We start from the raw sequence: 14070 nt of genomic DNA on the forward strand, positions 1-14070 counted from the left end.
TTGAATCAGAATTGAATCGGTCAAACCGAATCAACGATTCGAATTAGAATTAGAATGAATGATTTCGGGTTGGCCTAATATATATATATATATATATATATATATATATATATATATATATATATATATATATATATATATATATATATATATATATATATATATATATATATATATATATATATATATATGCAAGTAATCAATCCATCATCTTTACCACCTTGACCATGTCAACTTTATGTATCTTCTCTGAAGAAAACTTCCAATCATCATCATGTTAGTTGCACTAATCACTCTAATATGAGCATGATGCCTTTAAGAGTCAACAGCAGAGGTCATGGAGGCTTTTTGTGATCTTCTTCTTCTTCTTCTTCTTCTTCTTCTTCTTCTTCTTCTTCTTACCCAATCAATGGCTGGCGCCTATATTTCAACTGTTCACCTGCTAAATCCATTGGGGAGAGACTTCGTTTCCCACTAAATATTGGACATTTTATCATCTGCACCAGATTTAGTTGAGCACGACAAACTAGGGGACCTATCGATGTAGTTTATTGTGTCATTGCCTCATCAATGACCATTCACAGTGAAGGAAAACATCAGCTCATGTACCAGATACAAGGTTGTAAGTATCTGTGACATAATCAAATATATGGAGGTTTGTTTACATGCTATGTATTAATCTATAGTGACTATAAAGTGATTCAGATGTTTGGATAACTTAATGGGAAATCTTCTTGTTAGGTAGTTGGAGTTAACTTGCATGATGTGATATACTCTTTGAATTCATTTTATGTTTTGGTCATATATGAATCTCCAGACATTAAGAATATTTTGATCCATATATCTAAATTTATACTAATCAATTGATCCATCACTTATCTTCTTTTCTCCATCACTCTCTAGCACGCACATCAAGCCATGAAAACACTCGTCAGTGACATCTCAATAGTCTACACTCTCTTCAAATATCGAAGGTTTGGTTTTGTTCATCAGCTTCTGCAAATAAACTCAAGAAAGATGCAAACTTGTGAACTCTACAACGTTGACATAAAATAACTAACTGAAAAGATCAAGTAAGTAAATAGCCATTCTTCGGAAGATGATGTCACCAATCCACATGATTAACCTCCCCCATCGGATGAGTGTTTCACAGTAGATATGCCACTTGTGGAGGTGGTTGCATAAATATATACAGGTACAGGTACATATAATGTGTATTAAAGTCTTCATCATGCTAATGCAGCAAGCAACATCGACGTCATCACCATGCTAAATTTTGCAAACATGCCTTAGATTCTCAAATTATAGTATACTACTAAACCACAACTGACCATTATTCTACGATGGGCCCTTGGGTTTCTATCAATTCATCAACAGGAAGAAACCTTTGGTCTTGGGGTGCACTTGGACTAATGCTTCCTTAACTAAAAAGATTAATTAAGTTAAGACTCTCTTGATTGAAATTAGGCTATTCTTTAAACCGTACTTTCTTGATTAATTAAGTTACAAAGAATCGTAGTTTGGATATCATGACGGAACCAAGTTCCGGAAAATCTACAAGTGGTGCTTAAATGTTATTGGTAGATCGATTGACTTGCCAAATTGCAGAGAGCTAGATTTATTGGAACGATTGAAGCCCTGACCCTACTTACGAAAATAATGGCATGGAGAAACTTTAGATGATATCAGCTTTATTAAATATGATCTGCTGCTTATAAAAGTCCAAGAAGAAAATATTATGGTTTAAAATTTTAAATTTATGTACGAGCCAAATGTAAGATTGACATGTTCTAATGATATAAAACGTCATATGATAGGATTGACTATATATCAAGAGTTTTTTATATTATGTTATTAAAAAATATCATCCTAGTCAATCCGAAATTATTTCGACCTATATGTGCCGTGCTGGGGAGGAGGGGTGTTTAAGATATAACGAGTTTGAAAATATATCAAACTCTTAATATGTCATTTATACGAAGATCGAGATCGAGATTGAAAAAGATTTTATCACTCGATCCTTTTTATGTCCGAATTAATAATTCAAGATAGGCAAGTGTGATGATGAACAGTAAAAAAAAAAATGACCACCTTCGTGACTATGTTAGAGTAAGTTTTTATACCTAACAATAGAGGGGACAATATTCATCAGATGAAGGAAAAGAAGCGTATTATCCATCGGATTATGAAAATTGATACCATGTGATAAAAAAAATTGAAGCTAATAATATTTGTTCGCATAACAAAGAAAGGCAGTATTCATAATTTATCAAAGCGAAAATTTTAACAATTAAACAAAATCTAAAGCAAGATGGATATAACCCAAACCAAACTCCAGATAGATTCTCTCATTGGTGCATTCGCTAAAACAAGTGGTAGTTCAAATAAATGGCCCGCACATCAATGACCAAAGATTTTCTACGTAGAACAACAACATCTGACATTGTATCTTATGCAGGGTACTAATACTCATACAGGATATGAACCGTTAATTGTTGATTTAATAGAACCCTTCCTATGCATAACACGGATAAACTTGTATTGAATGTGAAAATCATGGTCCCCTTATTGAAACAACACTCCATGGGTCGCTCAAACTTGGCTAAACCAGTAGTATAGTAACAAATATTTAAGTTCCATAGTTTGCCGCATAGGTAAAGTTCTCAGATAGCTCGATGATAACCATCAAAGATCATAGAGAGATTTACCATTTATGAAGTCAACCACTTCAGTAACAGCATGATCAAGTGCGGCAGTAACTGCAATCAAGTTTTGCATGAACTCTTCTGCAGTGGGCTTGTCCCCATCCACAATATCTGTCACAGCTTTGACAAAGATAGCTGGGACTGATAATAAATCTGCAACATATGCCACTGCTGCTCCCTGATAAAATGTACATAGCCCCCCATTAATAACAGAAAAATTAGCCCAGCCAGAGACAACTTGAATGATTCATATGAAATGTGGAACTAAACTGATGCAAAACATCCGTTCAGATCTAAATGAGACATCACCAAAAGGATCTCATGTAAACGGTTCCGCCCTTTACTTCTAACCTTTATGGCCTGTACTTTTTACCTACAGAAGTTTATGCAGGTGTCCCCTTTATTTGAACTTGTCCAGCCTGTATTTCTCTAATACAAACAGCAACTTACAGTTGCTTATTGTTTCATACATGCTGTTATCAATTAATAGCCCTCCAATTTGAGGTTCAAAAATTTGTGATGGTAGCAAAGCTTGTAAATAATAAATCCACGAGACATTTAATTTACAAGGAATCCCTCAAGAGTTATTATCTCTGTTGGATCAAATTTAAGAATATCGAGAATCTAAATGCAAGCCAAACTTGTTAGGTATCAATACAAATCAGACGAAAGGTCATATTGAAAAGCACATGAGAAGCATTATCTGGCAGCTCCAAATGGAATAACTACATTTTAATTACTCGCAAGCCATGATAACAGTAAATTCATTGACTCAAAGCTGCCCCTACATTAATACTTTCAGAACCATCATATATATCTGTAAAACCAAAAGAGGCTGGCCTAATATACGAGGCTCCTAACAATGCAGGAGTTGAATATGATCAGCAAAAGCAATCTTAACCTTAAAATCAGATGTTTCGGGGAGAAAATCTCTAATCACCTAGATCATAAAGTAGCATCCTTACCATGGAAAGCTAATTCTCCCATGTGTCTTTAAAGTCAGAATATAAAAAAAAATGATATGATTGGAAAATACAACTAATAATATTTGAGCCAACTTGTCGGTATTCTACCCTTGTTCCTGTCTACTCCAAGGCTTAAAGCCGATACTTGAAAGCCTCAATCTTATTATAGAGTATGGTGGAAGCCTGTTCCCAGTTTTGCCCTGCAAGGACTAATTTAACCGTCCCAATGTTGCAAGAGATTACAACAGTTGCTGATTTTTTAAGGATCAATTTGCTTGTGTTTCTTTCAATCTAAGAATTTATGCTTTTTCAAAATTGACCGAGGGATGGAAAGATTGAGAAACAGAACTGTCTGGTAGGATTCATGTACAAGCACAGTGATGCATTCCTTAACTAGTTGGCAAGGAAGTATCCGTGCTTAAGAAATTGATGCACAAGAGGCAACAAATGTATTACTTATTGAAAATGGATTGAAACAACATGAATTTTGTTTATTGGAAATGGACTGAAACAATATGAAATCACAAACTAAAAGCTATCAATCACATTCTGGCAATGTGACCGCACGAGGAATCCATTATCAACAGAACTATGTGACCACCAAACTTGTTACTGACTTAGTGGTAATGCATGCTCTCAATATCCCCGACACTCGTCCCTTTCCAAGGATGAAGTTGATGAATTATGCCAAAGAAGAATTTACCTCCATGTCTTTGACAGTCGCATCGTTTGCCAGAATTGATGCTTCATCCTGAGGAGACATATCTAAGGAATTGCCAGTCGACAACCTCCCAACCTGTTATAGAAATATATACATGAGCCTGCTCAGCCATCAAGCCCAAACAAAAGGCAATTCAGTAATAGATTTTCTAACTTACAATTAATTGAATATTCTTCCAACCAAAATATACTAGATTAAAAGGTTCTGAACGGCATTAAACATGTTGAAAGGCTATTGTAGGTCTGCATTGAATGCTTGGATGTAAGCATTGTGGAAACAAAGGTACAGAAGGTTCAAGAGCAGGCCGAGCAAACTCAAACCTCACATTATACTAATACCCGCACTTATCTATCCAAACAACCCTCTTTACTTATTTTGACAAAGAAAATATCAAATGCATCCATATTAGATACAACCATTTTATGATTCTCTATTAAGTACAGTATAAATACCTTCAAGTTAACTTCTTTTAGGAGGTTCGGAGTAGAAAATGTTTGCCTAGATCCAATTCCATATAAATCAAAGACCTGCATATGTACAAGAACAGGTCAAATGTGAGGGGTTAACTTCAGCAAAGCTTTCACAACTGCATCATTATAAGAGAACATTCCATGAAGTAAGCTTTGATCAAGTAAAGAACTGAATAATTAATACACTGAGAGCATAAACTTTAATGTCATTTAGAAATTTCCACATCCCCTCCTAAAGCTTTATGGGAAGTTAGCAATTGCATCGCAGAAATAAAATCTCACAGTTCTTTAATAATTTCATAGATCTATTTTGTTAAGTCCCTAAATCTCATAAGACGCAAGCAGGGATGAAAATCGTACCTGCGTGCTCTTAAGTCTATTGTTGCTTCATGTTTTTTTATCAAATTTTGATTATGGAATCTGATACATGAGATGGAAAATTTTGAATAAATTCACATTTAATGGCTTATTCACTTTTAATGCTACTTCAGTCATTTCTATCAAGTAACTGTTACATAATTCTTTTCTTTGTCCTGCTATTCTCACAATCTTTAATAATATTTTGCACTTTGATAATTCACAATATAAATGACTAAATACCCTATATATATGTCGACGATTACACCCTAGCCAGACTAAATCCAAATGTTTCACAACATCTCAAAATTCTTGGGGTGGATGAAGATATAAATATGATAACATGTACAACTAGCACATTGCCAGATATAGTGCCATGATTATCATCATCTGTGTGCAAGACAGCAATTAATTACAACCTCTCTAATTTTGAATTCTATTCAACACATTTCAAGTATTCTAGCGCACAAAAGGTACCCTAAGTCAACACTAAGAAACTGAAGTGAACATTTAATTAAATGAAATAATAGCCCAATGAGGTAATATATAGCAACTGAGACTGAAAAAAAAGCCACTAGTGATGAAGCAATGAGATATGGTGTAATTGACAAAAAAAAAAAAAAAAACCAGTTTCTGTGATAGAAGTTACCCCAGCTGATAGATTTTATATCGAGTAAAAGCCTCGTGACTGAGAATAAAAAGAAGACTGATATTGTAGACTGAGTTATGGTAAATGTAGCAAGACTCACAGGTATAGGTATTCTTCTGTCATGAAAAGCAACATGAGAGGGAAGGTAGACATCCCTAATGCATGCTCCTTTTGCCTGAAATCATTAAAGAGTAAATTTTCAGGCACGTACCATCTGACAATATATCAAGGCAAATTGGCAGAGAAAATACTAAGCAAACCAATTTTAAAAAAGAACATCATCAAAAGTAAACATCAGCTAGAAACAGCTCAGATAAAAGATCTCAAGCCATTCAGTTACAATTTACAATAAGAGCAAAAAGTTCAGCTGACCGAGGAAATCAGGAACAAATCATATCAAGAAGTGCCATCATAACACGAATTAAGGACATTCGTTAACTTGTACAATTAACTCTCATGAAGTTCCATAGAAAAAAATGTGAGATAAAGTAAAATTAATTATTAGTGATAGTCAAAATTTTAATTATAAAAACTAGATGATTCATATTGTAAATAAAGAATGATCAACCACACAGACCTCAATCAGAAGCCAAAAGAAGTGCCACAAAAGTAGAACGTGAAAAGAGAATATGGTGGAAACATCACAAGAATCTAAGTTTCAAGCTATAAATATCTTTAAATTGCATCAACAGGATACCTCTCAAAAATGGCAATTAAAGGAAGAGCCTATCGGATAGACAACCAGCAGACTGAGAGGAACTAACAGGGTTCCAAGAGTACAGTTGATATTTCAAAATTCAATAAGTGTTGCCTAGATATTACCGGACAACAGAAACACGTTCTAGGAACTATAACATACTTTAAAGCCACCAGCGGTTCCTGCATTGATGATAAGATCTGGTTTCAATGCCTGAATCGAAGCAAACGTCAAAAGAGCTGACGATACTGTGCCAACGCTATCAACACCTGAAAGTACAAAAAACCATAAGGCCAACCAAAGTGAAACAAATAAATGAAAAGCGAGAAGTGATAGCTTTAGCCACATAGTGAAGTGATGGTATGAACATAAAACACTCATCCGGGGAAGAATCCATATGCTTTCTGAAACTTACAATCAGCTTGAAAGTTCCTCAGTTTCAATTCAGTATGAAACGGCTTGGAGGCTTTGACATTGGAAAAGGATCCGATGTCAATGCTCCCAGACACCTTGGAAACTATTTACTCCCTTCCACATACAATGCTCAAGTAAAACCAAGAGGTTAATCTAAATCATTTATATTTATATTTGTATATTTTCCGGAGTAATTGTTATATTCAAGTGCAGTTCCATGGTTTACCTTCTTAGATTCAGTTGTAGCTGCCATATCACGAAGATAAGTGAATATATACAAGACATAAAAGATTTTTTTTCAGCTGATTTTTTTGATCAATAATTTGCAAGGAAGTACAGAAAATATACTATTGACATAAGCCTAATACAATGAAATTTTAAGTACAAGAGAAGAAGCTTCATAAAACTGTGCCATTGTTTAGACCCCAAAGCCATGTCACATTTAGACTGGTTCCCATTTATCATCCATTGAAAATTCGTTTGATTAAGTTCTAAACAAATGCTCAGCTTTGGGAACATCAACCCACCTGATATGGAAACAAAATAAACTGGTCAAGATAAGATGTGAATGAGTTACATGGAAGGAAAGAAGGGAACTTCCCATACCCAATATTATATCTTTCCCTGGCCATACTAGATCAATATGCAGGCCTTTGTAGGTACCATGGTATCTGACCCATGGAACACCTTTAGGAAACCTGTTCAAAAGTGACATTCAATCTTAAACTCTCTTGATTAATACTTTAAAGTTTAAATGCTCAATCAATTATTGAGTGAAAGATAGACTAGTTATAAAACACATTTGCATGAAGTAATAGTAGAAGGGCATTTCAAAATGGAAACATAGTTTTCAAACTCATATTCACAACATGAAGGGGGATAACTAAGAAAATAATAGTTTAATGTGCAAACTAGAGAGTGAAAACAACATAATCCTCTATAAGTCTTGGAAAATTCCAATGGCTTAGTCATGAAACATCCACTTTATCCTGATACGGCTCATATGTGAATCCCACTTAAGCATCCATTTCTTGTTTGTGCGGGTATTGATGAACATGTCTGATCTATTTCTTGTCATTCATGATGCCATGTTAGCACCAAATAGGCACCAAGGCAGTACCATAAGTGCCTATCTGCATCACTACATCAACTGATCGCTCATTTTTTAGTATTTTAGCCACACAGAAAAGTAAATACCTAGGGCATTTTGTTGATAATGTGATTTCTGAACATAGTGTATGATAGGAGAACAACACGAGTGGATTAAGTATTACAAAGTGAACATCATGTGGTTAAAGTGAAATCAGGCTTATCAGGCCATATCGCAAGCATGTATTCAACAATAAAACCCAGGAACTTTTACAGTGCCACATAGCAAAAAAATAGCATTCTTACTGCGTAACTCACAACAATAGCATTCTTACAGACAAGCTTTAGTTTAATAACAGAGCAAAGCATAAAATAGTAGAAATATTGCCAATATTTTAGTTGAATAATCATTTATTCATAATTCTACTCTTGATGATCTTTTGGTAGTTATCAACTAAGTGACAAGCTTCGGCGGCCACCGGTTAGATTGATCGTTTAAGGCCTTGGTGGCCAAGGCTGAGTCGAGTCACAGAAACAGCCTCACCGTATTTATTTTCAGTCAATTCAATTATTCGGTCTCCCGAACTCCCTTTTGGGACGATAAAAATAAAGTCGATCGAAGATCTAATACTCACACGGATCCATCAGCATCCTCAGCGAGACCGAACTTGGCGACCAAAGGGAGTGCCTCCGTCTGCATCGCTGCCGAACGGAACACCAAGAACCAAATCAAGAATCAGCGCAAGAAAACCCTAAACCACGAGCGAAGAAAACAAACTAAAAAGAAAGAGAAAGAATCCTAGGGTTTCATCCGGGTACCAATGACGATCAGGATGGTCGAGATGGGTCGGTCTCCGCCAGTCTTCCCCGAGGTCTCCTCTGCGACCGATTCGACCGCCGCGGCCGCCTCTTCCTCTGCCGCCGCCTCGCCCGCGTTCTCCTCGGGAAGCGCCATCATGAACTCTCCGCTTCTTCTTTCTTCTCTCCTTCCGATTCCAAGGAGAGAGACAGAGAGGCCGAGGGCTTTTTATTAGGACCCTATGTTGCTTGAGGATTTCTAGCCAGTGCGGAATGGAAATATATATATATACCCCCACACGGCTTAGCGAATGATTAGGTCGGTAATCATCAATGAAGCCAACAGAAGATTTAAAGAAAAGGGTAGAATTTGGGATGAATTACGACATTATATGTTCGTAGGAAACCTAATTTTATGTACATAATATTCCTTCAAAATAGCTTAATTAGTGAGTGGATCATTGAACTAAGTCTAAATTATTGATCGATAAAGGATGTTGACAAGTCAAAAGATATCTTAGAATTTTTCCAATGCCGTGTTCTTTGGTCTTTCTCTTTCGTGTTAGGACAGGACAGCATTAGGCGTTTCCGGATTTCTTGATCGACTGTTTTTATTTTATTTGTTTTCTTAAAGCACTTAAATTGTATATTTTAACGACTATTTTGTTCCAATTAAATTAAATTATAAAACCCTCCGATTCGTTGACTTCCTCCTTTGATCGTCTAATGTCTCGCTAACTCTGCGTGCGTGCGTTCGTTCGTGTTTGTGTGACCCGTTAAGTAATCTAATCAACGATGCCATTTCCGTGTAATCGGGAAATCAAATTGTCGATTGTAGATTTTAGATTTCAGATTTAAGCCCAATTTTTTATTATTGACGATTGTGATAAATGGGCTTAAAAGTATGCCTCCTTTATATTTTTTTTCTTTTTTACTTATTATTTAGAGTTTTTTGACCATTCAAAAAACCTCTTATTATTCATAATCTATTTTTTTAAAATAAAAAATAATAATATTTTATTATTCAAAAATCATCTAGTTTCATTTTTACCTTTTTTTTTCTTTTTCGTTTACACAACCCATCCTGTTGTCTTCAACTCTCTCTACTGTTGGTATATTTTATTGGACAATTTACAAAGATCAAGAACATGATTTTTTTTGGATTAATATAACCAACCTAGAAAATGATATATTTTAAGATATTAGAAAATGTACATAGTATTAAAATATTAAATTTTATTTCTCACATTATTCTCTTCGATCTTCAGTTCCTCATAGCCTTTTTTAATCATTTCATGTCATCTTTAACGATTAAGAGAAGGATGAAAAGAAAGAATAAAAAAAGAATAAATATATATATAATAAGTAAGGAATAAAAATATTATAAAATTATAAATTGAGGATATATACATTTATTTTTAAAAGAATAGTTTATAAATATTTAAAGCTCTTATTAACATAAGATTGTAAATTATAAATAATTTTTTTTTATGTTTTATAAAAGAATGAAAAGAATTTTTATGTTTTATCCAGAAAAACCGTTTGCTTTTGACTGAATGATGTTTTTTTATTGAGAATTTACTTAGAGGTACTTTCGTTTCAATTCAATCTTCAAATATATATATATATATATATATCCGAATCAATCATCTGTTTTACTCTTATATAAATAAATATGAGATTAAAAAAATGAAATATTTAGCCACAAACAAAGAATATTAAGACCACAACCATCACGTACTTAATGCCAACATTTTAACCTTAATCACCAATTGCCCACGCATCAACATCCGTGCCCGTTGGCTTCATCGTCACATCCGTGGCTGCCTGTTGGCGTCGGCCACCACCGCACGCCTACCGCGGCGGGGCATGCGCCGGTGGTGCCTACGGAACTTCAAGTGCCCAGTCTCTCGGAACCTCTTCCCCTCGGACTCCAGAATGTCGCACTCCGGAAGCGGCTCCGGGTACCGAGCCCGATCGTAGCAGACGGAGTAGCTCATGTACTGCTCTCTGAAAGCGCGCATGGCCCGCCGCTTCTCGGGAGTCATGACATGGAGGCCGGTGGTGGCGAGCTCTGCGTCGGCGGCAGCGCAGCCGTTTTGGGTCGTCGGGACCTGCTGGATCGGGTCCAATCGGCAGCCGAGGAGGGCGAGGTCGGAGAACGAGGAGACGAAGGGGCCGAACTTGTAGTTGACCTTGTACTTGCCGCCGGAGGTGGCCCAGTTGGACGCGTCCCAGATGGTGGCGTAGAGCGACATCGGCTTCGACGGGTAGTCGCCGCCCATGGCATCGGACCGTCGGACCTCCCTGATAGGGGTGTCGTCGATGTAGAAGCTGGAGAAAGAAGGAGAATTATTGCTATGAGGAAGAGCAGAAGGCGGAAATCGGCGGTCCAGAGGCTCACATGATGTTCTCAGCTGTCCAGAGGATGGAATAGCGGTGGAAGTCGGCGGTGGGATCGAAGGGGAGGTAGTATCGCTCCTCGCGGCCGCGGCAGGTGCTCCCGTTGCCGTACACGTTGGTCTGCACCCTCCACTCCTTGCCGCGGATGTTCCCCAGGAACTCGAAGTCGAGCTCGTCGTGGTTCTTCTCGAACACGTCACCGTTGGACGTCTGCGTGGCCACAAAGACAAAGAAGACGTAGACCACATCATATGTCACAGTAAAGCTACTTACTATTCTCGCTCTGTGATGGCAGTGCACCGGTCAAGTCGAGGTCTTCTCTACAATCTAAGACATCTAATAATGCAATTCAAATGGAAACAGCATCTGAAACCTTATCGATAGCATTATAATCCATTGAAATAACTACAGAAACACGGGAAGCAGAGTAATGGCTTACGTAAAAGGCAACCACGACCCCCGCCGTGTAATCCGATGGCAGCTTGATGGAGGCACTGAAGAATCCATGGTAATACATGTCCTTCGATATGAATCCGGATCCTGACAACCCAAAAACCAAAGAAACAAGATCAAATCGAATCCTGCAGTAACTCGAAGTGACGACGGCGACGGTCAGAGGAGGAGGACGAAGCGTTCACCGGAGAAGCGGTTGAGGAGGAGGCTGACGCTCCTCCCGCCGGCGGAGCGCACCAGATTGCCTTCGCCGAAGAGCGGGACGTAACCCTCGTCGAACGCGAGCGTGGTCACGTTGACGGACGCGACAGACGAGGCCAGGGCGAGCACCGCGACGACGACGAAGGAGAATGCTGGCGCTCCTCGATCCATGTCGTACCTTCAAGAGGCAGACGCTGATCCGCTTGCTCTCCTCCCTCGTCTCTCCTTGGGGGGGGGCGACAAAAAGGGGGAGAGAACCGAAGAACTCGCTGCAACGTACTGAGAACGACCAGAGCTTTCTTCTTATAGGAGATCAAAGGCAGAGGAATTGGAATCGAAGGCTGTTCTCGTTGGGTGGTGGTGAAGGGGAGGGAACGTTTGACCGGGTCGCATGCTTTTGGCAATGCCGGATTTGGCCGCTCTCGAATCCTCTCTGCGCCATTAATTACCTTCTATCAGGTGCAATGCAGGATTTGGAGGTGCAAAAGCCTACGGCTATATTTGGATATGGTTTTCTATTTGCCAGTCATGCTTGAAATCTACATCATATCAAACCATTCTATCATGGCAAGAACAGAGCACCAGCAATAAATAAATGATCTTAGGATCATATGAAGAGATCATTATAGAATAGTCTCCTCATAGGTTGTTCTTTGAAAGCATTATATAATTTACACACACACACACACACAAAAGGCTATAGCACACAGACCTTTAATATTGTTATATATTATTCAATGATATTTCTAAAAATTAAGGAAAAATAATAGTAATATAAAGTGCATCATTGTTTCACCTTGATTATACCTTAAAAATAAGACTAAAGGTTCCAAATCTCAAATTATGTATTTAAAAGTGTTAACTTGCTTAACTGATAAACACCTTAATAATTCATCGTTTATTCTTTGAAAGAAAAAAAAAAAAAACGTCATCCCTATTTAAAATGAGATATAAAGGATTATTAACGTTGACACTAAATTTAAGAAATAAATTTGTGTTATTGAATTATTAAAGAATATATCATGTTCATTCAATCCCTCTTGTCTCTTCAAAGAACAAGACAAACCAAAAACATAAGAATTGTAGATTAATAAAATTTATCATATTTCTTCTTATTTGTCATGAATCTATTTTGAAGCTTGATATGGTATAAAATCATAAATTAGACTGGTATGGATGGAATCTAAAGCATTGGATCTTTTTTTTTCTTAATATAAAATACTCTTTCATGTTTTTATGATTGAACTGATGCTATTGATGGCTTAACTATAAGTTTATTGTAAAAGAAGGGCAATTTTGCTTGCATGCATAAATGGGAACATGAAAGGGTGTCATCCCATTGTTTATATATTTAATTTCATATTCTTTATCTCCCCCATCACCTTTTCTATGTTGGCATTATTTGAGAAAACTCCATAAATAGATATTAAACTCCATTCTACTCTATTGCTAGGTAAGACTACAAGTATCTGAATTAGAATTCACTGTCCAGTAATAGTGTTTGCTAAAGGAATTGTTGGATTTCAAATTTCATCTTCATTTATATTTATAAGCATGTAAATAGCATATATTTCAGGTCAATGCAAATAGATACAAGAAGGCACCAAAGTCAATCTGACTCCATCACCACATCTCTCTACAACTAGTAGCAATCAACAAGCACAAAGGCAGCAGTCAGTGGAGAGGGCAAACTTCCTACAGAATAGCTTCAACTCACATCTCTACTACATATTGCAAGACTCGTAGTTGATAGCATCTTTATCAATCCAAACTAGATCATCCTCAGATTTAGACATGCCTAGCACATCTGAGTTCTACCGATGTCTGATAATATAAACAATCTAAATGCTAGATAGCTATTGAGAATTAATTTATAATAGTTATTTAGGTAGTTATTATTTTTTAGATAGTTATAAGCATGTTCTAAGTAGTGACCCATAATCTAAAAGTTATAGGATAGTTCGTATACCTAACTCAATCATGGGTGACATGGTTAAGTGAGATACTTAATACTAGGTCCTATAAATATGATCATAGTTTATAAAGGAAGATAGAATGTGTCTACTTGGGAATATCTGGTAAGTGTTCTATGTTTTACCTCTTATTTAAATACTATAATGTTTTTCTTGAAAGGATTATTTTTAATTG

General features: G+C 36.7%; 2 protein-coding genes across 2 annotated transcripts; both read right to left on the reverse strand.

Annotated features, from left to right (window-relative positions):
• Positions 1-2318: 2318 nt before the first annotated feature.
• LOC135634173 (5'-methylthioadenosine nucleosidase-like) lies at positions 2319-9133 on the reverse strand. Its single transcript, XM_065144448.1, has 8 exons — positions 8887-9133; positions 8703-8769; positions 7585-7676; positions 6727-6833; positions 5968-6042; positions 4844-4918; positions 4374-4466; positions 2319-2883 (listed from the first exon to the last, which is right to left on the reverse strand). The coding sequence occupies exons 1-8, from the start codon at positions 9023-9025 to the stop codon at positions 2686-2688; spliced, it is 846 nt and encodes a 281-aa protein (XP_065000520.1). The 5' UTR covers positions 9026-9133; the 3' UTR covers positions 2319-2685.
• Positions 9134-10676: 1543 nt separating this feature from the next.
• Positions 10677-12185, reverse strand: LOC135633927 (probable xyloglucan endotransglucosylase/hydrolase protein 30). Its single transcript, XM_065143934.1, has 4 exons — positions 11907-12185; positions 11708-11808; positions 11270-11478; positions 10677-11199 (listed from the first exon to the last, which is right to left on the reverse strand). Exons 1-4 carry the CDS (start codon positions 12091-12093, stop codon positions 10677-10679), a joined length of 1020 nt encoding a protein of 339 aa, XP_065000006.1. The 5' UTR covers positions 12094-12185.
• Between the last annotated feature and the right edge of the window lie 1885 nt (positions 12186-14070).

This window comes from Musa acuminata, chromosome BXJ3-3 (genome assembly GCF_036884655.1).
Source record: "Musa acuminata AAA Group cultivar baxijiao chromosome BXJ3-3, Cavendish_Baxijiao_AAA, whole genome shotgun sequence".
Classification (NCBI taxonomy): domain Eukaryota; kingdom Viridiplantae; phylum Streptophyta; class Magnoliopsida; order Zingiberales; family Musaceae; genus Musa; species Musa acuminata.